General features: G+C 48.8%; 1 protein-coding gene across 1 annotated transcript in view; it reads right to left on the reverse strand.

The window, feature by feature from the left end:
* Positions 1-22,623, reverse strand: part of NELL2 (neural EGFL like 2) — a 168,778-nt gene that overhangs the window by 13,567 nt on the left and 132,588 nt on the right. The window contains exon 16 of the mRNA XM_040979035.1: positions 2,286-2,426. Coding sequence (XP_040834969.1) covers positions 2,286-2,426 — 141 coding nt within the window. The remainder of the gene's footprint in view (positions 1-2,285; positions 2,427-22,623) is intronic.

Genomic DNA, 22,623 nt, shown 5'->3' on the forward strand with positions numbered 1-22,623 from the left:
TGCTGGCCAGGGCTTGCGATTTTCTGAGCGCTGGAAAGGCTCTGGGCTGTTGGGGAGGAGTCACGTGCCCACTTCCATTTAGGAGCACTTCTGGGCACTACAGGGTCCACAGGAGGCGGCGGCTGGACTGGATTACTTCCATGGCCCAGGCAAAAAAGCAACAACTCAGATGGAGGTGGTGACCCCAACGGGGCAGAGTGGAGTGTGTTCTAAAGCTAAAACTGTGACACTTGGCGACAGGACACCTGACACCCACATGGGCAGCCCGTTAGGAGCACGGGGATTCGGGGATGAGTCAGGGGCTTGAGTACTGGGGCAGAGACGAGGGTGGACAGAATGCAGGCCCCTGGGAGCTAAATGTGCAGCTGCAAGAGGGACTGGGATTAGGGGTACCTGAATCTTGAAACTGGCTGAGTTAGAAATGGGAAAGAGGAGGCCTATGGCCCAGGCACACCCGGGGAGGCAGCAGTCGCAGGGCCAAGTGCAGAGATGGAACGTGCTTCTGTCAAATGCCTCAGTGGTTAAGCCAGGGGACAGCAACTGACCAGAGGGTGTGGGAAGGTGGAGACTGTGAGCCGTTCAGAAAGGCGGGGGCTGGGTGCGGTGGTGGGGTAGAGCCTGACCGTGGGGGCAGGGACAGCACCCTCCCGGGGAGTGTCCACCAACTGCAGCAGCGACACAGCTGGTCAGAGGGTCAGGCAGTGTCCAGGGGATTGCCTCTCTTGTTCTGTTTTACTGATTGTGTCCTGGGGAAAGAATCCTCAATGAGCTGAACTGGAAGGCAGGCGTCTCAGTGGCAGAGTCCTCCCAGGAGGGAAAGGCAGTGAGCCATGTGGCACAGTGGAGGGTCTGAGCCTTAATAGATCCCCTTGCTTATGCATTTGAGAAGTAGGCAGGGAGAAAGAATGATGAGCACCTGCACTCAAGAGAGCTCCTGACCCCTGGCTCACTTCCAAGATGCCTGCCAGAGCCCTCGGTGGGGCTGAGGCAGGAAGCCATGACCTCCGTCCAGTCTCCCATGAGGGTTGCAAGGGACCCAAGCAGCTAAGCCAGCACCTGCTGCCTCCAGGGTCTGCCCAGCAGCAGGCTGCAACAGGACGTGGCAGACACAGGTTCAGACACAGGCCCTCCACCGTGGCATACAGACAGCCCAAATAGCATGCAACCTGACTTTGAAAGAAGGGTCTCCTCCAGTGAACTGAAGGAAAGGCAGCAGAGCAGGGCACGGGGCAAGCTGGCATAGCTCGAGGAGCAAATCAATCCTGCGTTTTCTGGCTAGAGGCCACTGACAACACAACATGGAGTGGTTGGTGCAACCCAGGGAGACAGAGGAAGCTGTAAAAGGCTGGGGAGCAGAACCCATGGGCACAGGCGGAAATGCTGGCCGTTGCGAGGGCCCAGGGTGAGAAGCTTTCAGGACGCCCCAGTGGTCCTCAGCACTTCCTAGTTACACCCCGTGAAACGTCCTCCTCTTGAATCTTAGCTGGAGCTATGTGCTCACACCTAGCAGTGACATAGTGTCATGCCCAACATTAGGCTTGAACAGGCCGCCTCCCACCTGAGGCTGTTCTCTGCTCAGATGCTTAGGAGCGACGGCCTGCTATGGCTACAGGAGTGGCTCTGGCCATACACTTCCCACTCCAACCCAGAAGACCAGGGCTATGGCCAACAGTTTCACTCCCACCTCAAGGGTTGCTTAGATGACAGGCAGCTGCCTCAGCACATTATCAGACCCGATAGGAACCCATGGGTTGTCCTCAGTGGCCCCAGCTGGGAGGCAATGTCCACACCTCCATCAACAGAGAACCCACACAGTCCATGTGAGGCCTGCAGCCACCAATGAGACCACCAATGTAATCCCAGTTACAAGTTCAATGTCAGCCATCAGCAGAGGTCACATCTCCTTTCTGTTCCTGCTCAGCAGCACAGGTGGTAGTATGCCAGAGCACCAGGCACAGGCTGCCCGGGGACGAGCAACAAGGACAGGACAGGGAGGGACAGCTGCAGACATGCCACACGCACAAGGACAGGACAGGGAGGGACAGCTGCAGACATGCCACACGCACAAGCACCTGCACATAGCTCATCTAGTGTCACAAGGTTCCATCCACAAATGAACTATTGTAATTCACAAGCAAAACGCAGACTTCAACATGTATCTAACCACTGTTGTGGAAACAGGTAAACCCCACACGTGTCCCAGAGAGGTCCCCCACGTGCATCTACCCCATCCATAGGCTTGTGCCTGAGGGTCCTGCAGCCCCGGGTCCTCTCCGTGCACTGACCTTCGCATGACTCCCCGCTCGCAGAGAACATCCCGTTGTCATGGTAGCCATCCCGGCACTCACAGTGGTACCATCCGGGCAGGTTGATGCAGCTGGCACGGCTGTCACACTGCACAAAGCCTTCCGAGCATTCGTCAATGTCTGGCAAAGCAAAGAGAAGGGAGCTTTTATACCGTCACTTCTCTCTCTGAGAAAGCAGGGCAGGCTGCAATTGGGCTGCTCTCATTGTTAACACCACCAAAACCTCGAACCTGAGAAGACATGAAATGGAGGAAGGTGCTCGGTTGTTAATAGCGGCTGTATGGAAAGGAGTGCTGTTTTAAGCTCCTCTGCTGCAGGGTGCCCTGCTGAGGCCACGGAGACGAGGCCATGGTCCCTGGGCTGCCCACCAAGTCCTCCAGCTCCTGACCCCTCATGTGAGGTGTGGCCCTTCCACTGTCTGCGCCAGCGGGGAGGGATGTGGTCTGGAAGGCAGCAGCTTGGAGGTGATTTCCAGGCTTCCCTCCGCGCCACTGCCCTCACTTCCAGAGGCTGCAAGGGCGAGGTAGGTTCCTGAGAGGACAGCACCCTGGAACGGATTGTGTAAATGAGCCAGAAATGCCACTCCAGGGCCTGGAGCTGTCTGGGCTCAGCAAAACCTGCTCCTGCTAACTAGAGCCGCACTGCATCCCCAGCAGGCAGTGGGCAGCGGTCAGTGGGCAGTGGACAGCAGCCAGTGGGCACCAGACAGTGGGCAGCGGGCAGCAGGAAGTGGGCAGCAGGCAGTGCACAGCGGGCAGTGGGCAGTGGGCAGCGGGCAGCAGGCAGCAGGCAGCAGAGGTGTGAGGACTACACAGCACGGCCACACAGCTCACTGCTGACGATGAGTTTATCTCACACAATTATTTTCGTACCTATTTCATTCATATTTACTGATTCACACACATGAATCCAACTCTCCAAATGTCATGTACTGGAATGTTTAACACAGGAAACCACCGAGGCACAGACAATGATGTGATTTGGCCAAAGTCCCCTGAACACTCCCAGCTGCCAGACTCTGGGCTGTGTGCTTCTTCAGACAAGCACAGCGAAGCCCAAACCGGCCAAGCTGCTCAGAGACCCCAGGGCCTGAGTCCCAGACGCTGTGGTGAGACGTTCACTCTCAGTCCCCACCTGAGTCTGCAGCATGGGGGCAGCCTGCACAGTCTGAGTCCCTTCCTTGCTCCTACAGGAAGGAGTAATCCCTGAGGCCGTACAAAGACTCTGTTCCTTTTATTCACCCTCTGATCTTCTGGTCCTGTGGGCCGATGGAGGCCTGATGAATGATCCAGGGTTCACACTGCTGAACCCGCTCCATGTGGCTTTTAATGAGCCCCTGCTGCACACCTCGTAGAGGGCTGGTGCCCCCGCGGGCCCTTGCGCAGAAGCCTCTCCTGTTGGCACACTCTCTCACAGGGCGTGGAGGGCCCTTGCTCAGGAGTCTCCCTGTTGGCACACTCTCACAGGGCGTGGAACGGGGGTGCCCTGAGGGCCTTTGCCCAGGAGTCTCCCCTGACTGGCACACTCTTCCTGTCTCAGCCTCATCTGAGTTTGTGGAAGCAGACCTTGCTCTCATTTTCTTTTCAAGTTTTCTCTTTCCTAATGTTCAGTTTGAAAGAGAAATATTCATGATCAACAGTTAAGTTTGAAAAGTCAAAAAGTAAGCCATCACTCATTTACTTCTTGATTAATGTAGAATTTCCTCACTACAGCAGTGTGCAAGCCATTGTTTTAGACAAGTAGGTAACAGGACAAAAAAAATATCATGGTAGTGCATGATGCCTGCCTCTGCGCTTTAGAGTTGCATACAGATGCTGTCACTCGCTGGGGACAAAAGCATACACCTGCCCAAATGTATGTTACAGGCAGTTATAGGGCCAGCTGTGTGGGCTAGAGCAGGTGCACTGCCTGGGGTTCCAGCTTCTCTTATGGGTGCCAGTTCATGGGTGCCACTCTGATCCAGCTCCCTACTAATGGATCGGAAAAGCAGCTGAAGAAAGCTCAAGTGCTTGGGCACTTGTCACTCATATGAGAGATCTGATCAAACTTCTGGCTTGGTTCAGCCAGGCCCTTGTGGTCAACTGGAAAGGCACCTATGGATGGAAGATCTCTCTTACAAATAAAAAACTAAAAAATAAATCTTCATACATTTAGAGCATTAATTTATTATTTAATTATTGCTATCAGGCAGTATTTTAGGGGATGAATATGAAAATATATACTCAATTTACTAGTTAATATTTGTTGAATACTCATTACATATCAAGAACCAAGTGCTGCAGGAACAAGGATATACAACAACATAAGCAATTTCTGCCATCACTAAACTTGCCATCTATTTAAGTTGTGCTTTAAGAAAACTAAATCTACAAAAATCTGAATTTGTAATCATACAGAGCAGCATGTCCTAACATGTAATGCACCTTCCAGCATTTAAGTATGGTATCTAAGTAATAATAGGTAAATACAGTACACTAGTGGGCTGATGTTGTGGTATAGTGGGCTAAGCTCCTGCCTGGAATGATGGTGCCACATGTGGCATTGGTTTGTGTTCTGGCTGTTCCACTTTCTATCCACCCCCTTCCTATGCACCTGGGAAGGCAGTGAAAGATGACCTAAGTGCTTGGGCCCCAGTCACCTGCAGGAGAGACCTAGAAGGAGCTCCTGGCTCCTGGCTTCAGCCTGGCCACGGCGGACATTCCTGTAGAGGTGGGCAGGGAGATGACGACCTGCACTCTTACTCTGCTGTCGGCCTACGGCCCTCCTGCCTGCTCCTTTCCACTTGTTTCTACTTTCCCACTTTACTGGGTTTGGAGCAAATGGAAGTATACCTGACTCGCCCAGTGCACACTTCCCATTGGTTCTAATCCAAGCCCTCGGCTCCAAGAGACAGACAGCATCCCCGCTGAGACGCCTCATGGCAGGCACACTCCACTCACTCAGTACTGTCTTTAGGGTACTTTCTTTAGGTTATTTTAAAACTAATTTCAGATTCCCAAACCAGCCACAGCTAGGGGGCACCCCTACCACTATTATTCCCATATTCCCATGCCAGCATCAGCTGGGGGTTGGCCAGCTCATTGTGGCCTGGGGAGATAGTGTTGGTGGGGGCATGCAGCGACCCTAGGGCTCAAGTCCAGGGAAGTAGGGCAAGCTTGGGATTTCCCTGGGTGCTTGGTTCTGGGTGGGGCAGGAGGTGGGGAAGGGTCTCTGAGGGCATCTGCTGTAGGTGAAGAATAACTTCTGAGAGACTCCCAATGACAAGACACTGTATTTGCATGTAAGAGGGAGGGCTGAGACCAGGTAGGTTGGAGGGGAGAGGCTGGAGGACCATTATGGGTCAGCCTCATGTATCAGCCTACAAGAATATTTTGGCTCACCCATGTGGAACTGCAATATTTGCTGGTTAGCTTAAGAGGTGGGGGTGTTGACAGGCTGAGAGCCAGTGGCACATGCCCAGCCACTTCCAGTCCACTGTTAAAATCCCCACTGTCTCTACTGAAACACCCATGAGCTTGATGCAGAGTTTCCTTCTGAAACAGAACATCACATCTACCTCGAAGACAACTGATGGGAACAAGTCCCTGAGCGCACAAGGAGAGCTCAGCAGCCCAAGGACTGCTTCCAGGACAAGGCTGCGAAGCGGGCTGCAGGGGCAGGGCTGCTCTTCAACAGACTCGAAACCCCACAGCGCTCCAACAGGCCGACACTGCCGACACTAGGTCACTTTTCAGACCTCTTCCACACTAATTATATTTTCTGTTCACTCTAACAGCCTGTTTCTTCCTGATCAATCAGATGTGTTGTACAACTTTATCATGAAGGCAAGCTCAAAATTCTGATCAAAGTGTTTCTAGGTCTCAGTGTTTGATCATCCACAGTCAGCCTAATTTGGCAGTTGGGAAATAGATCTTGAAAAGGAAAACACACAAAGACACACACACACACACACACACACACACACACACACACACACACCCCTTTAGTTCTCATTTCTGTGATTATCTCATGTAACAAAAAGCCGTGGGAAGGGCACAGTAAGTGGTTACTATCAGGTGTCTTCTGCGCAGGCCTTCCTCAGGCAGGGCCACTCCCGATGGTGGGCTCCAGGCTTGCACTGCCCTACTACAGCTTTGCCCCAGCTGGCTGCAAGCCCTGCCAGGGCCCGGACCTGGCATTCTGCATCACGGAGCCCCTCTGCTTCCAGGACCTCACTTGATGCATGGCAGACCTCAGTAACACGGGGCAATAAATACTGGGTGCTTTTAAATTCACACATGATGCTTTCAACGCAATGAAAAGGACATTAATGAAAGGAATCTGCTTAAGCAATATATTTCTTCAGAAGAAATAACTCGGCACTGGATTTAAGAACCTAAGTTTTGATTTTTCATATTCTGGCCCACAGTGACTAGCACAGAAGGCTCTCTGAACCTTCAAAAGCCAAGCTGAACATGCAGGGAGAAAGGCTGGACACTCTGGGAAGTCATGGAGAGAGAAGAAGCAAACAGCAGCTAGGGGTTTCCACCGCCCAGTTACTGTGAGCGGATCTTGAGAGAAGGATGAGTGAGTCCGGCCTCACCCTCTGCCCACAGCAGGCGGGGCCTCAGAAGAGGGAGCTCCTGAGCCTTGGACGCCCAGGTCCCCGAGCCGAAGCAGCCAAGTTCCCTCTCTGTAAATTACCCAGTCCCTGGCACTCCGTCACAGCAGTGGAAAGGGAAGTAAGATATTATCCTAGTCTAAGAACTGAAACACAAATTCCGTGGAAGGGCAGGCTATAAAATCAGCATACAGAATCAGTATTTCCATAGGCTAAGAATGAACTTTATGAGAAACAAATTAAGAAAATAACATCATTTATGATAATATATCATAAAATACTTTGATCAAGTAGGTGAAAGATCTACCCGTGGAGAACTGCACAGGATTGATGGAAGAAATCAGATTTGATGACTGTGTTCAACCCTTGGCCTGCGCTTTTCAAAGAAATACTGGTTTTCTTCCCTGAAACTTGTTGCATTCTTTATTTAGTGGAGGGATAAGTTTGTGATTATAAAATAAACTGAAAATATGTCATTGTGAAAATCGAAAGCTAACATAAGACAGGAAGAAGGGGGAATGGGCTTATGGGTGGGAGGAAGGGTAAGGTGGGAAGTATTGCTATGTGCTTAAGTCCGTAGGTATAAAATACATGAAATTTGTTGAACTTATACAAAAATGTAAAAATATACAGTCAATGCATATAAATAAAAGAATCCTATCTTCATCGATTGCAAAAATTACCTTTGCAAAAGTCTCTATAGTTCACAATGATAACAGATTCAACCCAATTCTTATAAACATTTCTGAGGCATTTCTTTCTCAAAAATAGGAAAAAATCCTAAAAGTTGTTATAAGACTGCAAAGACCCAAATTAGCCAAATCTCTTTTGAACGCAATGAGCAAAGCTGGAGGCATCACACTCCCTGATTCCAAATCACCTTACAAAACAATAATAATTAAACCAGCATGGCACTGACACACAGACGGGCAGATGAAGGGAACAAAATCAAGAACCCAGTGAGAAACTCAGACTAAAGCTCCAGCTGGAACCAGGGCAGGGTTGGAGCGAGCAGAGTGATGCTGGCTTGGCAGTATCCGGTAAGTGTGCCAGGAACACACAATGGGATGGAAAGAATCTTCAACAACGTGTTATGGCATACAAGGGCATCTAACCCGAAGCTTACCAGGATGAACACGTGAAGCAGACTTCACATTTCACAATTCTACGCAGTGTTTCAAACAGATTTGAGATAAACAAGCACACTAAGGCAAGCTTTTCTGTCGGAAAGTTGAATGCAATCGCTTAAAGATAATAGTGATTTACCCACTATGAGTGTGGATAGCACATTGTACAACAAGAATACAGAGAAGAAGGATTAGACACTGTGACGAAAGTGTCTCACACTCAAGGAGAGCATATTTATAGACACAGCTACACACACAAGCATCACATGTACTCACACTGCTGTTTTCTTATCCAATGACCTATTTGACTTACACACATTAACTTTTCGTAGTTCCACTCAGATGTGATATGGAAAGGTGCAAAATACTTGTGGTTTAACTGGCTTGTGAAATGATGGAGGTGTTACCAAAACAGATCAGACTTCATGCTGTACATTGGACAGACTGCACAGTAAACCATCTCCCACCGACTACCCTACACGCACAGTACATCTCCCACCAACTACCCTAGATGCACAGTACACCATCTCCCACTGACTACTATAGACGCACAGTACATCTCCCACCGACTACCCTAGACGCACACTTGCGTCATCACAGCAAGTCTTGAGGCTGCATTCCAAACCTGAACTATAAAGTTATGCAGTGCTCTGACAGATGTTAACCTGTTTATGGGATGCTGGCCTCAGGGGGCCTCTCCCTGCCCCTGACTCTGCAAGCGGCCTGGACGCCAATTGCCTGATCAAACACTGTACTGATCATAGCAGAATCCCATACACATGAAACTCCAGAAGCACAAGCAGCACGCAGTGAGGAGGCAGCAGGGGCTCCTAGGGAGAAGGCTGAAGGCAAATGGCCTGGAGTGCTGGGCTGAAGGGTGGATTTGGTGCTTTCCCTGTGGCTCCCCAGATCCATGTCACACATGATAGCTGTGAATTTCACACATATGTATGGTTCATTGCATGCCAAGTCTAATCCGATGAAACTATTACAGTATGTACAATAGAGAGCTGTGTTTGTATGTAAAAAAATGGCCAGAAACTGGTTTCCATTCATTGCCACAAGAGTGCCAACAATAAGTTACAGGAAACAAGGGTACAGAGTAGGGGGGCCAGCATGAAGCAGCACTGAGTGATGGAACTCGGGAGTGGGCACGAGCAGTAACCAAGCGGGAACAAGGCTTCAGACACAGGCAAAGAAAGACATTTTCACCAAATCACTCAGAAACAATGACTGGTTTCCTCATCTGAGGATGGCTGACCCCGAGGAACCAGGTGCACTGCTGTACTAAACAGCTGATCTCAGCATGTGGACTGGGCCGTGTCTTCCAGGTTGTGCTGAGTGGGCAGTCTGGAAACTAGTGGAACAGCTGCGGGAAGCAGTGTCTACGATGCCCCACCTGCTTTAAGATGGACTTGATTCTCCCTCTGAGCACCTACAGCGCTTGCTGGCTTGTGCATGGCTATGTCAGTTTGTGCCTCAACCACCCCGCAGATCTCTCTGAGCTCCAAGTGGGGAACACTACTTATGAATCTTTGAGCCCTTATACTACTGATGACACAAAGTGAGCATCACAGATTTGCCTAAGGGCCATCAGCCCTGTCTCCACTGACACCACTGTCCACTTCAGTGACTGGCACACACACCATCCATTGGTTATTACACCTATACCTGGATATCTGAATCCTAGCATTCAACAGCAGTCGTAGTTGAACCCTTGATAAACTCAGGCTTACTTTAGTAAAAGCTGCAGTCTAGTGCATGGAAGCCAAGAGATGGGAGTTCAGTCCTGCAATCCAGAGAGTTCCTTGGGCTGTGTGACTCTGCAGGGTGGAGCATCAGAGCAGCCTGAGCAGGGTGCGTGTGGCAGCAGAGGGGCCACATCTTGTCATCCAGTATGCAATCCTTGTGCTTTACTAGTGCAGGCCGAGGGAACTGAGGGCAAGCTCTGGAGATGGGGGTGCAGCAGCTGCTGAGGTCACTCTGTGGAACAGCAGTCTACGCTCTGATACATGACTGTGGAGCTGCTCCCCCAACAGACTGGAAGGGCAGGCAAGTCCACAAGGCAGGAATGCCTGTAAGGGACAGTGGGCATGACCTGGGAAAGCAAGCCTGTGTGCTAGCTGCAGGTGTCCAGCCCAATCCCATCCGACACACAGGCTATTGGCTCCTGAGCCCCTGGCTCTGTGCTGAATGCTGCATATTCAGGAACAAAGGAGCCAGGCCCTGGTTCAGGAGCGAGGTGCATCGCCACTGTGGGTTGCAACTTGAAGAATTCCTCCACACAGCGACAAAGGCACTTGTGGCCCTAGAGTGGGCTACTCCCCCACTCTGACCCATGGAACTCAGGGAAGCTTTGACCCAGGTGAGACCCAATCCTTCAGAAGCCAGCTTTGGGGACTCTAACCCATTAACAAATCACTAGAAATGAGTGTGTAAAGATGGGGACAGACGTGTACACTCTGCCAGAAAATTATGCAAGGCAAGGACTTTAAACCTGATTAGACACAGAAAGAGGAGCTGGCAGAAGAATCCCACATGGAGGGAGCAGTCGACACGCAAGACCCAGGAGGATAACAATGGCAGATGAGTGAGTGATGCCATGTGACAGGTGCGTGTGTGAGGGCAGAGGACAAGGCAAGGCCTGGGTGGAGTCAGAGAGTGAAGGGACTCGTCCGCTGGCCCTGGAGTTCCAGAGGTTATCCCGAAGGCAATGTGCAGATGCATGAGCTTTCAAGGTGTTCCACACAGGTTCTCCTTGAGGCTCTCTCAGCAAGCCGCTGGCCATGGGAGGCCAACAGGGAGCTCCCACACAGCCTCACTTGTCCTCCCAGCAAGTGTCCTGGCTCCAGCGTTGAACTGCATCTTTCCACTGTGCTCTTGGAGGTCACCCCCAGCCCCTCCACCCATTTACCAGGCTCTGACATGGTATTTTGCCTGGGATGTATGGTTCCACTGCCTGCCAAGGCAGCGGGGAAAAAGGGCAACACAAAGTGCTAGTCATCTTTGTCCAGCCTTGGCCTATCCACCCAGCGCTAAGAGAGGCAGTGAACTGGGCTGGAGGGTAGACAAGGGGCCGTGGGCGAGAAAGGAAGTAAAGTTAGAGGTTGGAAGGCTCCAGGGAACAAGCACAGATCATGATGACTGTTAAGGAGATCCTGAAAAAGTGGAGCGCCAGGGGACAGAGCACACAGAGGCGCATGGACAGCTGGACAGAGGCCCTGCCATCAGAGCTAGCGCCCAGGCCAGGAGGACACAAGTGCAGATGTGGCATGAGTAATTCACACCCAAGCAGAGGAAGCTGCTTTAGTGCGCAAGAGGTTGGGATTGAAAAGCAGGGTCCCTGGGATAGGGCTCAAGCTGCCAAGAGGGCCAAAGCAAAGGGGACCTAGGGGAGAGCATCCTGTGGGGGAACGAGAAGGAACTGCCAGCAGTGTCCCAACTGACCAGCTCTATGGGAACTGGGGTGCAGTCTGGGACACAAAATACCCATTAACCTCGAGGACATTTATAGGCTGAGGAAATGAGACTAGTAAAAAAGGAAAGACTGATGATACAAAGTATAAAAAAGATGGAGTTTTAATTCCATTTTACTATTTCTGGCTCCATGAAAAATGGCTCATGGAACAAATTAGTTTGATGTTCAGACAGAACAAGATAGAAGGTAAAAATAGGAACACAAGAAAGGAAAGATAAATTTTAGATAGAATTTTTCTTCCTCTGCCACCAGCAAAATTGCAAGTCCTGCAGGTAAAGCTGAGATAGCAGCTTTGATCGAAGTGTTCTTTAGCAATGCCTAAGCGTGCTAATGTAAGTCCCATGTCATCTTCCAAACATTTCTTTATGGGGTGGCAGTCCCGAGCAGCTGAAGAATTATTCTGAATCAACAGATAATCATATGGGCATGCAGAGATTCCAGAAATGTTTTGCATCAACAAAAACTTATTTTTAATCACATTTCCAAAAACATTTTGAACTACTCTCATATGTACTACCCAAGGACACACTTCTGTAAATAAGATAAAATATATCACCCGCTAAAACTATGTTAAACACAAAATAATCTTTCTTTTCTGTTTTGAAAAACGCAGAGTGCCCTGCCCCATCACTGTAAATATGAATTTTCATTGACAATAGAGAGCTGTGTGTTTACTGATACTTGCTAGTAGAAAAGTTCCTTTCTATTTGTTGACTTGCTAAATACATAGACTTACAGACTGGGAGAAGACAAAGGTGCTGAAAATTTCCAGAGTGCTGCCCAGTGCCCAGTGCCCTATGGTCATCTTCATGTTAAGGATTTACTGCACACCAAGGCACAAACACAACGCCAACATGTGACCGTGGTTGATGGAGTGTTGTGTGGTGGCCCACGACAGATACCTCTTCCTCCACATCCAGAGAGCAGGGCCATTTAGGTCATGACAGGACATGGATGGCTGACTCATCAATTCAAACTGACAGTTCTTCATAGAGTAGTGGGTCCAATTCAAATAAGAAAAGCAAAATGCATGCTTTGTAATGGGCAGGAAAGGAGCTACAATGAGGAGATTCCTTAATGAAGGGGAAAATACAGAAATATTGAATATGTGCTGTAACTACCATTATCAAAGGAAAAGCTAAATGGCATGGATATTTAACAGTGTTTGGGCTGACAATTTTTGCTCTCATTATTTGTCTTCATGGAAATTGGCATTTCATTACAGAATCTCGTGTGTGAGAAGACAAGGCTGGCACTGGACGAGTCTGCGGGCAAGAGGAGCCTGAGCCCCATGGCTGGGAGCACTCACAGGCTGGGAGCACTGTCTGGAGGACAAACATGTACCTGTTCGCATCTTTATTCCATCTTTTTTTCTCCTTGTACATCAGAAACACAGCCTGCAAATGCCACGCTGTGGCTGTGGGAGGAGGGTGCTGCTCGTCCCCCATGTCAGACCACATGTACTCTGAAGCTCCATGGGAGCTAAACGTGGAACAGTGGTGCATTCCCATGCCAGCCAGGCTCCACATGGAAACCACTTGAACAAGTGTCCACTGAGGATGCCTCAGAGGCACCAGAAGGCTTTGATAATGAGAACCTCGTCCTCTTCTCCAAGCAACCTGTCCACCCCCCACCCCGGGGCCACAGATGCTGTCTCCACAGTGGCTGAGACACGTTTTGCCATCTCCATTTCATGACAGGTGCTCAACACTGACAACTACCACATCTTTCTTGAGCTTACTAATTCATAAATTACCAGCTACACACACCACAATCTTATCTATCTACCAGAAAACAAGCTGTCAAGTGAAGGGCTTACACCACATACTAAGACACTTCGAGTTGGGGATGCTAAAATGTGAGGCATGAGCACAGGAGCTCTTGTGTGATGCTCCTCACAACAGACTTTTCAAAGATGAACTCCTGTTAGGAAGCTGTGAGGAGGTGGGGGCACCTGTAGACCAAGGCAGGAACAGTCATGGACCGAGATGTCAAGAGCCAGCCTCAGCTGAGGGGTTCCATGACTGGATGGTAGCCAGTATGGAACTTGGGAACGACACCCAGGATGGATTCAGGTGCACATGTTACTGTCACCTGTGAAACAAGAGTTCATGCAGGACACCAAGAGAACCCTGAGTACAGCATCCAACACACAGGACAAGGGCTCGGCGACACATTCTACCCTTACCATCGCTGAAGGGAAGGAAGGAAGGAAGGGGAAACGGGAGAAGAGTCTGGTGTGGATTGGGGGACAGTATCATTATGATTACAGATTGCCAAGTGGCTTAGAGCTCATCTCCTGAACTGGAGGGGGCGTATTTTACAGCCAGTGGCCATCTGGGTATTTGTGACATCATTATGGGCCAAAATAGTCACCTTTCCATTGGCTCATTGTCGATACTCGTTGACAGCATTCCCACTGAACAAGGCTCTTTTTACTTGTTGAACTCTTTATTCAGTGGAGTATTAAGTCCTTGACTATAAAGTAGATTAAAAATGTTATCTGCAAAACCAAAAAGAAGGAAAGACGGAAAGGGGTAAAGAGGTAATATCATTATAGCCCTGAAATTATAATAAAGTAAGATTCATGGAATATAAAATAGATTAGCTTGCGCAGATTTACTGAATTGAGTCCTACCTGAAATTCTCTTGGCAAGACCAGAACAAGTGACTTTGCAGCCTAACACAGCCCAGGGACCAGACATTCCCCACCCACTCTGAGTCACCACAACACAGCCCAGGGACCAGATGTCCCTACCCACTCTGAGTCACTAGACACAGGAGAGTGGGAACCCTTCACAAGCCCCTGGCTCCTGGCTTTGGATCAGCTCAGCTCCAGCCACTGCAGCAATTTGGGAGTGAACCAGTGGATGGAAGATCCTTCTTCCTCTCTTTCCTCTCCATAAACCTGATCTGCCTTTCCAATAAAAACAAATACATGTTTAAAAAAAAAGAAAAACTGGGCCCAGCGCGATAGCGTAGTGGTTAAAGTCCTCGCCTTGCACGCGCCAAGATCCTACATGGGTGCTGGTTTTAATCCCGGCAGCCCTGCTTCCCATCCAGCTCCCTGCTTGTGGCCTGGGAAAGCAGTTAAGGATAGCCTAGAGCCCTGGGACCCTGCACCACGTGGGAGACCCAGAAGAGCTCTTGGTTCCTGGCTTTGGATTGGCTCAGCTCCAGCCGTTGCGGTCACTTGGGGAGTGAATCAACGGACGGAAGATCTTCCTTTCTGTATATCTGCCTTTGCAATAAAAATAAGTAAATCTTAAAAAAAAAAAAAAAGAAGAAAAAAAAAACTTATTGAGAAGGCAAAGCCCATAACATGCTAATGACCTTGATGGAGTTTAGGAGAAATAAGGTATATTTCTTTTCTGCTTTAGTATACAAAATTATTTTTAGAGATTCATGGATAGAAATCTTTTTGTGGAGAATCACAAATGCTTTTGCCCTTGAGAGCAAAATTTCAAATAGAAAACCTTAGAAGTTAATATATGATCAGCATTCACAGATACCACTAAATAAAGAACAGTGACATGATGGAGAGAAAACGGTAGGCTAGCAGGTTGGCACTGTCGGGAATGGAGGCAGCCAACTGGAAAAGCAAGCAAGGCAGTGAGTAAGGCTCACCCGGCCGTTAGCTTAGGAGCTGTTTCTTCTCCCCTCTCTGCTCTCCTCCTCCATCTTCTCTCTCTCGCTCGCTCACTCATACACACACTTCATGAAGAGCATAAGACTTCGACAACACCGCATACATCTACAGCTCACAACATTCCAATCATTGGAAGCAAAAAAATCTGAACTCAAAATCTGGCACTAGACATTTAATAACTGTGAAGAAAGGCAGGCTAGTTAAATCTGATTCACTTTATCATCTGAAACAAGGACAATTATAGCTATTTTATAGTATTTTTGTGAAAATATTTTGAGAATTCAGATTTACTCTATTTGCTATCTGCATATGTTTTTTACCATATAATTTCACATCTTCAGTGACACATGAAAATCCGATGTTTTCATAAGTTGGGATAAAAGCATCTTAATTATTTTTGGTTTTAAAATTAAAGTTGACTTTGACTTAACAATATTACTTTTTTCTAGGAATTTTAGTACCTTTCCATGTTTAGTCAATGAGATGTGAAATAAATGAAACTGAATGTTAGTCTAAATGTAGAGACGTGATCTAACAGGGCATGCAAACAACAACCTGGGCAGCGCAATGAGCGTGGCTCGTTGGAGGCTTTATGTGTCAGAAGCGTGGCCGCCAGCATGACAGGAAGGAGATGCACCAAGCTTTACTGAATTCCTGCCATGTAGTGGGGAGTCTTTCAATGATTAGAAGGTTTGCATTAGGGAACTTTTCTTTAGAATGAAGGAGATGGATGAAGGAGTCTGTCCTAATATAAGTGATAACCCAATTTACCATCCTAGTTGAGCCTTCCCTTTTGTGATACCTGAAGTGATGTGTATTGTGGGCTTATGTCTGAATTCTGTGCTCTAGGCGACAGACCCTCCGACCCTCTGTCCAGCCAAGAAAGCACTGCTGTGCATGGAGATGCAGGAGGAAAGCCTGTGTGGCTGGAACCCAAAGGACTGCCCCTCTCGCTCGTGCTGACCCGGAGGGGGATGTGGCTGAGGGCTGTGTGAAGGCTTCTATTCACACTGCTGCCTTCAGAGCATTTTCACATCACATTCTGTCTGACTTTCTCTCAGCGTATGTGTGTGCTGCACTCGGGGCTTATTAATAAAGCACAGCAAGACTGCCCTGACCTGATTCTTGATGAAAGATTTCCAAGAGGTGGGTCTGAAATGCTCACTGCTTTACTGTAAGACAAGAGAGCAGGACCACGTGGACAAGGTGCTGACTGGCCTGGGCATAGAGCATCTCTGCTTAGTTCTTTATGTTACTACTGTTCACTAATTGATGCCATGTTCACAGCAACCATTTCTCCCCATTTGAGATGTGGAAAATGAAGCAATTTAAGTTTCAAGGACAAGCTGAAAGAGAGATGAATGGAAGAACTCTGAATCTGTGTAAAAGGCAGAAAACCAGGATGTAACTTCGAGCCAACATTCAAAATCATAATTGTGTTATAACAATTAGCATAGAATTTTTAGCTTAAATTCTAACATGCATTGATGTGTTCTACAGTAATGATAGCAGTGGGAGAATACATCGCATACAAGTTACAAAGAGAAGATGTGTGTGCATGTCCAATTTACTGCGCCTAATGAAGCACGTCACCATTTAGCTCAGGTAGTTACAAGCACTGTGTCCTCTGATGGCACTGGTCACATTGTAGAGGACTGCCACAGTGCCAGGTGTCCATGAGTGTGTGATTGAGCAATTGTTGATACAAAGAAATGGAAGCCTACCTTGCACAGGGTCTATTGTAGTTGTGGGGACCACAATGGCCACACATGGTGTAGTGTGTGATTAAATTTGGCTTTACTCACGTAGAATGGAACTGTGGGGGTGTGCAGAATCAATGGGGGATCAGGAGCCTGGAAAATTACACACTTGAATTAATGAGCAATTCCATGTTGCAGTCTCGGTTACCCCATACTTCCTGCTCATTAATGGAGGCAAACTGATTTTCCATAGATAGGATAGTGATAACACGCAGTAGGAAGGCATTTGGTTTTACACAAAAGGGACGAAGCAAGGTTAATTTCAAGACCAGAGTGGAGCTTTGCAAAAATCTGCAGAAACAAGAAGCATGACAGAACAATTCCTATCTTACAGACTGTTCAAGCAAACGCAGAGCACACGTCATTTAATGAGCAAAATAAGGAGATCCATCCAGATCTTGAAAGGCTGCAAATAACAAAGTTCTTTTCCTCTTGTTTAGATGAAGCATTAGATTAGAGGCCCAAGTTCATTCTTATTCTGTCTCCTAATTATCCTCAGCCTTGAACAGGGAGAGACTGGCTTGAACACTGTGTCTCCTAGCTGGGAGCGTGTTCACACCTCTCAGCCCTGCCTGTGCCCGAGTACACTGGTCAGGAGCAGGCTCAAGCTTCCCCTTCTTGCTCAGAGAACTTCCTTCTGGGGCTGCCATACCAGTTGGCAGCATCTATGCTCACACTTAGCAGGCACTTAGCTGCAGCTGGGCGATTCCATCCCTGAAATAAGGGATGCCCTACCCTCAGGTAGGTGGCAGGACTCAGGAGACAAGAGGTACCCTGCAGCCAGCCCCTTTACACAGGTCACTCTGCTGTGTGGCAGAGGGCAGACAGCAGGCCCTGCAGCCCACATTTCAAAGGCCTTTATTTCATCACCTTATATGTCATAGTGGAAGGCACACACAACTCTAAGCCAACACTGCTGACATAGTTCGTGCTGTCCCCATGCCCCTGGCTACACAGACAGGAGGGGACAACGTCACTGTGCCAGGGCTTCCTCATGTGAAGCCGCCAGCATGGTTGCCTACTGAGCTGTTGCTGTGCCAAGCCTTCCCACCAACCCAGGCACATGGTGCTACGACGGTCATTCTAAGCCAAAACAGCACCAGCAAACACAGGCATCAAGCCACTGCAAGTCAGAGCAGAGCCACGATGTGCACTCACGGAGTCACCCCAGACCCCTCCCATTCACGCTCACTGCCTCTCCATCAACACACAGGTGCCACGACATGTGGCTGGAAGCAGTCACCATGAAGAGGAACAGGAAGTGCAACAGTTCCCAATGCTCACATAGGCCAATCGTTCCAGCAAGGGCAAAACTTATGCCAGGGCACACAAGACCTGCATGATCCCGACAATTGGTCATATACAATCCACTCCAAGTACATGTTAGGCTAGGCTTTTCCTTTTCTTAAGTTTCATGAGAACAGGATTTTCTTGTTTGGAGGTCAAATTGCCCTCCTCGTAAACTCGCTGCTTTTGTTCTCTGGAGCAACACAGAATGAGCTCTTCCTAATCCCCCCCTGACTAAGCTCCACATGTTTGAAGACAGTTACATTCCAGCATTCACTCTATTCCACAGCTCGCAATGAAGTGAGGGCAACCTACCCCAGCTTACTCCCTCAGCTCCACGCTTCCTGTCACTGTGAGGACAACTCACAGCCCTTCTCCCACATTCACAGCTTCCTGCATGTGAGGACAATCCCATACCAGCTTTCTCTCTGGTCATAGCTCCCTGCAATGTGAGGACAACACACACCAGCTTTCTCCCCTCCCATGACCTCATTTAGCATCCAGTGTTCAATCTCAGACTGTGCTATGCACGCCAGGATCGGTATCTTCCCGGAACTTTTCCTTAAACACACTCCCTACTTCCAAGAACTTAAAAGTGTGTGGCCCAGAGTATTGTAAGACATGCCACAATGGAGTGCAGGAAGAACTCAACTACGTGGTGCTTACACTGATTAATGCACTCCGCCTTGCCAGCACTGCCCATCTGCCTTTTTTTTTTAGAGCCCACACATTGTATTTTTGACTCATACTTAAGATGTTACCAGGAGTCAAGTAAACTATGAAAGCTCTTCTTCAGTATGGTGCAACTGGTTTTACTAGCCCCAGTGCAAGAGAATATTTTATTAACATCCACTGATTACTTATGAAATATGAAACATGTAACATCATACGAAAAACACAGAATTGCCAGCGACACCTCCATTCTCAAGAAATCCATGCAGGAAGGAATGCGGTTAAGGCAGAAAGGACAAGAAAGCTGAGCAAGCTGCTGGCCTGGGTGAGAGCTAGCTGGTTATGACGGCCATGGACCAGGTCTGGCTCCCCGCCACCTCCAGGCTCCTGCTCAGAGGGAAGCCAGTGACAGCCTATGATGTGGCTGGGCTCCTGCCACCCACACTGGCAACCAGTCAGCGTTTCCAACTTGTCCTGTCTGTTTTGACCTAGCTGTGGCTGTGGTGGCCCCAGGGGGATGAACCAGGGGCTGGGAGCTCATTTTGTGTTTCCTCCTCTCAAACTCTGCATTTTAAGAGACAGAGATGAGAAAAGAAAAGGTCAGTGTGGCAAAGACAGATGACCAGGACTGAGGTGGTCAGAGGGCCTGCTGAAGGCAGCCGCAGGGGCTCCTGGGAGCCTGTATCACCTGACACTGTTACGCAGCCCACCATTCCCAGTCCTGGCTCTACCTCTGTGCCATGAGCTACACTCCTGCCATGGTGTTACCCAACCCAAACCCACATAGGTATTTTCTTAAATTTTTATTAATAAAAGAGAGCAGGCTTTATGAGAACAATTCCAAGGTAGCCATAATTCTTTCCCTCCTTTTTCCCCTCTCTTAATTCCCCTGCTTGCTTTCTTATTAAACAGTTTTATAACTTCATTAGGCACACATATACCACATTTGGCTTCATCTTAAAAGATCTACCTAGGATATAATTTACTCTCTGAAGTGAGAGTTTAAAGTAGGCTCACCTATCACCGCAGCTGGCTCTATGGGGTCTGGGGTGTCCGTCTCAGTGGCTTCGTCCAGCAAGCACTGACGCCGCAGAGCCACAGAGAGCAGCCCTGACTGCCTGTCGTGCACCCTGCTCCTCAGCGAGGAGGAGAAGCAGCCATGCCAGCCCCGACCCTGGTGAGTGGTCTCACTCCCGCTCAGACCATCATCGCCTCTTCCCACAATCACCATTTTCTCTGGGTCTGCAGGAGTTTAGCTTTACAGCAGGAAGATGTGTGGACATCCAAAGTTCCCTGCCCTCAGGAGTATCTAAGCACCTCCAATATGAGTAAAGCAGGCAAGTTTTATTCCCAAATCCAGGAAGGCTGAGAAAGAAGTGCATAGTCTAAAACTCCTTTTCTATGAACACCGCACAAAAACTCCAGATGAACTGAGCAATCAAGCTCACCAAGATACGGCTTTCCCATGGAGCATGAGCAGCAGCTCCTGGAGGCATGCAGCATGGAGAACGTGGTCCTGGAGGAGCCAAGTCCTACAGAGCTGCCTGGCACACGTGCAGCACACGCACACAGGTGCACACTCATGAGTCACGGCCACTGCACAGGGGCTGGGAGGGAGCACTATCTTGACCTGCCAGAGCCAAGAAGGCAGACGTCGTACCGCCTGTGCGGTGCGCCAAGGAAAGGCAGAGTCAGAGCTTCTCAAACGTCAGGTAGTACAGTGAGATGTTCAGTTTCTCACAGGAGGCCAAGATGTTCAAAATGGATAAAGATGTGATACAAGGAACAAGAAAAAACAAAAACAAACAAAAAAACACAAGGAAAGAATGACTCTAGAGAGAACAGTATCAAAGAATTTGAAAGAAAAGCATCTGGAAGCAAAAAATATACTTAATCAGAGTAAAAGCAAATTCACAGATGAACAGATGCAAGCATTACACAAAGCCTGGGGAAGAGAATGAAGGGAGGTCAGGACAAAGACCCAGTGCTGGGCACAGCACCGTGATTAACAGGAGGATGGCAGCAAGGGAAGCGAAGAAACAGATGCTGCCAACCTGACAGCTTGGCATGCAGCAAGCCCGGAAGGAAAGAACAGAATGAGAGCAACACCAAGTTTAAGCAGACAGAGCCTGGCCGCTGTCCAAATCCCAGGAGGGGCATGCACCTGTGAGACCCACAGACCCTCACCAGAGCCAGCGCTGTGCTTGGATAACCAGGGCTGCAAAGGCAATGAGTGGAAAATCTGTGTTTTCAGAAATCTACAATTAAACTAGGAGGTGCAGGACAACATGGAATCCCCTTCAGTGGGATTTGATCCTGAGAACACTGAGGAACAGGGACGTCACTGAGGAAGTAGGAGCCACAGGAGGGGACACAGTGACGGGAGTGGACGGGAAACACTGCCTCCAGCACGCACCGTGAACCAGAAGAGACTCCAGGTGCTGCTGTCGTCCACATCTGTGCAGCCACCTCCACAGACTTGGGAGCACATCTTAGAATGTAAGAGAGAAGATCAGAGGGCAGCCCGGGCAGCAGGGTTCTGTCAAGAGGCCGGGGGCTCCTCCAGCAGTTACTCTCGGAGGGTCTGACGCCTGGGAAGCAGGGTCCAGGGCTAGACCTCAAGCAGAGGCTTGGAAAGGCTGTCACGGGCTCTCTGTCCTCTCAGGTTATGCCCTGGACACACGCATCTGAATACTCATGAGATATTCAGTTAAATGTAAAACAAAATTAAACAAAATGGTGAAAAGTGACTTTATTGGCTTGCTGGTTCGAGTAAGAATGAATTAGAATGGATACACGTAGGTATAATACGTGTTCTCACACAGCAGTGACCCACTGGCAAGAACTGCTGGTGGCTTTAAACCAACAGGGATGATCTTCTCCACATTCCCTAACACTGTCCCCGGTTTCCATCCCAGAGTCCTCTCTCCAGGAACAAGCTCCCTGCCCTCTGCGTCCCCACGGAGGACCCTCACCACTCTGAATCACGTGGCCTTTCCCTCCCAGAGGTGGGAGACACACAACAGCCGTCTGGCATGTGTGAGAGGTTTTCTAGGTGTCCCAAGAGAACTTCCATTTTCTAACTGCACCAAGACTCACATTAACTTAAATACTTGCATTAGAAACAACTCAATTGTCATGTAAACATAAAGTGTAATTTGAACATTTCAAACCACTATATTAAACTTATACTTAAATCTGGTTTATGAATGAAACCTGAGTCATTTATTATTCTGTCCCCCTTTTTGATAACAGCTCAGGTTATCTCCAGGTAATTCAAGGATATTAAACAAACCTTGAGCAGCTCTATGACATTTTATTAGAATCCAACATGATGCTCCAATAATGGCTACATCAGATGTCACCTACTGACAGTGCAGAGCCCTACACGTGGTGCCCGGCCCTCCTCAGCTCATCGGCTGGCACTAAGGGCTATGGCCCTCTGATTCGCCTTGCTATGTTCTCTGCCCACTCCCTGTGTGTGTCAGGAAGGAACAGGTGTTTGGCTAACATCACACAAGGTGGGTCTTACTCAGGGACCTGAGCAGCAGCACCGGGCTCACTGACACACAGGGCATGGCCTGAAGGCCTCAGTGAGAGGACTCTAGGTCTTTGTTCTTTTACTTTTTCTGATTCACAAAAGGAAGGGCACCACTGAGTGCAACCCCATAGCTCATGTCAAGTTCATTCCTTCCCTGTTGCTCAGCACAGTCAGGCACTGCCTCCTCCCGGCCCCACTAGGCC

This window comes from Ochotona curzoniae, unplaced genomic scaffold, assembly GCF_017591425.1.
Source record: "Ochotona curzoniae isolate NIBS_2020 unplaced genomic scaffold, NIBS_Ocur_1.0 contig_2927, whole genome shotgun sequence".
Classification (NCBI taxonomy): Eukaryota; Metazoa; Chordata; class Mammalia; order Lagomorpha; family Ochotonidae; genus Ochotona; species Ochotona curzoniae.